Source organism: Alligator sinensis, unplaced genomic scaffold (assembly GCF_000455745.1).
Source record: "Alligator sinensis unplaced genomic scaffold, ASM45574v1 scaffold292_1, whole genome shotgun sequence".
Taxonomy (NCBI): Eukaryota; Metazoa; Chordata; order Crocodylia; family Alligatoridae; genus Alligator; species Alligator sinensis.
In genome coordinates, this window is record NW_005842509.1 from 65359 (window position 1) to 68093 (window position 2735).

Below are 2735 nucleotides of genomic sequence, written 5' to 3' on the forward strand. Positions count from 1 at the left end.
CCTACAGGGTTACATTAAGGTGAGGAGGGCTTGCAGGGGACATCTCTCTAGCAAGGTCTGTATTCAAGAAAGCATTGGCACAAGCAGTTATCCCCAGATTTTCAGGAGCGGCCTCTAATTTTGAGCTTTCTAACTTGATATCCTAGCTTAAAATGTTTAAGGTCTGATTTTTGGATGTGTTGCCACTTTTATTGAAATCAGAAGCTAAAATCTTGGTCTCATGCCTGGAGAAAAAGTTAGGAGAAAACTTCTGACAGATTGATCCAAGGCATAATTAGGGTGGGGGCAGGCAGGAGTAGTGGGGGCGGGGGATGGACCAGAGTGTGCAACAACAGTCACACTCCATTTGCTGTATGATACATTCACAGTGAGCTCTCTGAGCTCCCTGGAATGTTAGCAGAATTTTGCTTGTGCTGCAAGGTCTCTGAGCTCTCCAGGTGATGGGCACAGACTCTGACCACAGCTCCTGCTTTCATGTAGCTCTGGAGTCCATAGAATTAGTGCTGCTGCTGCTCATCTCCTCTTTTTTCCTGTTGCTGAATTCAGAGAGAGTGAGGGGGAAGGAAGGGAGGGCAAATGGTGGCATTGCTCACCACCACCTGGGCACCAGAACCATGTGAAATCAAGGCTCCAACTAGAGCTCTCATGAAATCAGCTGTTGCACTCAGAATGCTCATCCCACGTGGAGCTTGAGCAGAAGTTCTCAGGGTCCGCCTTGCTCTAATCCTGGGTCGGCCCATAATGGGCCTTCAAGGCAAAGCTTTCAAAAGCACCTGCGTAGAAATGTTGCTCGTTTTAGCCAGGGTGGTTCCTGGATATGAAAGGAATATAAGTCTTGTGTTTGGTAAGCACCAAAGTCCCACTCTCACTCTTGGCATCTATAAGGAAGAAAGTCAATGAAACTGAAGCTGCTAAGTCACTTAGCTACAATTGAAACATTAACTGTAATGTCTTTCTGTGATGAATATCTGAATATTTCATTTGAAAAGAATATTTCTCTTAAAGGTACGACACAGATTTAAAAGGCTACCTTACTTGCCAAGAATTTTTACAGAAGATGGGGGCAGAGATCATACCTGCTGACATTGGGCTAAGTAGCCAGATAGCAGAAGACGACTGTGAAACCTTAAAGGCACGCTTCAGTAATCAACAGAAGAAGCATTCAAAGCTAGAAGAACAGCAGAAACAGCAAACTCAAGCCCTTCCCATCAGTGAGATTAAAAAGCAGATCAAGTGAGTTATCTAGAGACTAAGGCTATGCTGAGGACGTCTATGGAAAGATGGCAATGTCAGAAATATGTGTGCATTTTTGTTGCATTCCTGAAGATGAATCCTGCAAGATATTGGGACAAACTTCTGTCATGTGACTCCACTGATGTCACTGAGGATTAACTTGGCTCTGAATTTTGTGAGGCAATTTTAAAATATTCTGCATGACTGCATATCATTTGTTCTGTAGACTGTATGACCCCAATCATTTATGATCCCAATCAGAGCTGTTCAGCACATACTGAAGCTTTTCCACCAGTTGGGTTCTCTGATCCTTGGCCTGCTCATTTCCAGGCCTTTCCCAGCAGAAATTAGGGTAGCCCATGGGTTGCTTTAACTTACACTCAACTGTTTCTGACTAGCGGGATTTAGCAGGCAGCTGGAATTCCTGTGTTATGAAGATGTTAATCACACACCATTTCCCTCTTACTATGGCCATTGTATAAAAGTTATTGTGGTTCTGGAAATCCTCCAGCAGTTAATTAAGATGAAATTATGCCTACATTTTCACTGCTGCAACATAAAACCTCCATATAAGGGATAGATAAAAGAAAAACATTTTACCTTTAAGCTAGCAGAGGGTCCACTCAGCTGCAAATGACATCTACACCCTCTGAGGTCACCCATCCCGGGAGGCCTACTTAACAAACCAAAAGACAATACCAAGATAATGCTTCATGCATATCCCACTTGCCTCTCCTCTGTTCTCTGGCTTGACTTCTCCTTTGGGCTCTCTTCTTAGGAGTTCAGTCCCACCTCCCTTTTATTCAAAGAGGAGCCTAATGATCTGTGCTTGCCCTGATGAGTCAACGATAATTAGCAATAGCCCCTGATAGGATTCTATCACCTTTAATAGAATGGGGCAGCAGGAGATCCTTGTGCCACGCTACTGTGTCACTAAAATTTCATATCTTCAGGTTCTGAGCAGTTACCCTCTGCCTGTCTGGTCTATTTGTTGTTCCCCTTTCCCTTACCTTCCACCTATTGTGCAGTGGGTTGTGGTTTTTTAGTATATATCCATATGAAAAGAGACCATCCTTTTCTTATGTTGGAAAATACCTAGCTTGGTGTGGAGTCTAGAAAAGCATTAATGATAACAATAATTCTTGCTCACATCATCAGTAAAAGGTGATGCACCAGCAATAACATAAATCAAGAATGGCCAAGATGTCTTCCAGCCAAAGGGGAAACTGAAAGGCTCAGAAAGTAACAAAGAAACATGCAAGCTGAGTTATTTTTACCTGCTGTTTTTATTTACGATAATAGTTTAATCTGTCCTACTCAAGTGTTTAAAAATTAAAGGCAAAACTGGCTTCTGTTCTGCACTGCAGATTGCTTGCCTGCCTTCCTGCCTTATAGCTCTCTTCTTTAGATTTTGCATTCATTCCATGCATGGAAATCCTACTGGTGTCAGTGGAAATTTTACACGCGAAAAGACTACATCCTATGAAATGGGGTGGTTCAGC

The 2735-nt window shown here is 42.9% G+C and overlaps 1 protein-coding gene across 1 annotated transcript in view; it reads left to right on the forward strand.

Moving 5' to 3' along the window:
- EFCAB6 (EF-hand calcium binding domain 6) overlaps positions 1-2735 on the forward strand; it is a 110485-nt gene that overhangs the window by 50992 nt on the left and 56758 nt on the right. Inside the window, exon 7 of the mRNA XM_014523609.1 lies at positions 1006-1236. Coding sequence (XP_014379095.1) covers positions 1006-1236 — 231 coding nt within the window. The remainder of the gene's footprint in view (positions 1-1005; positions 1237-2735) is intronic.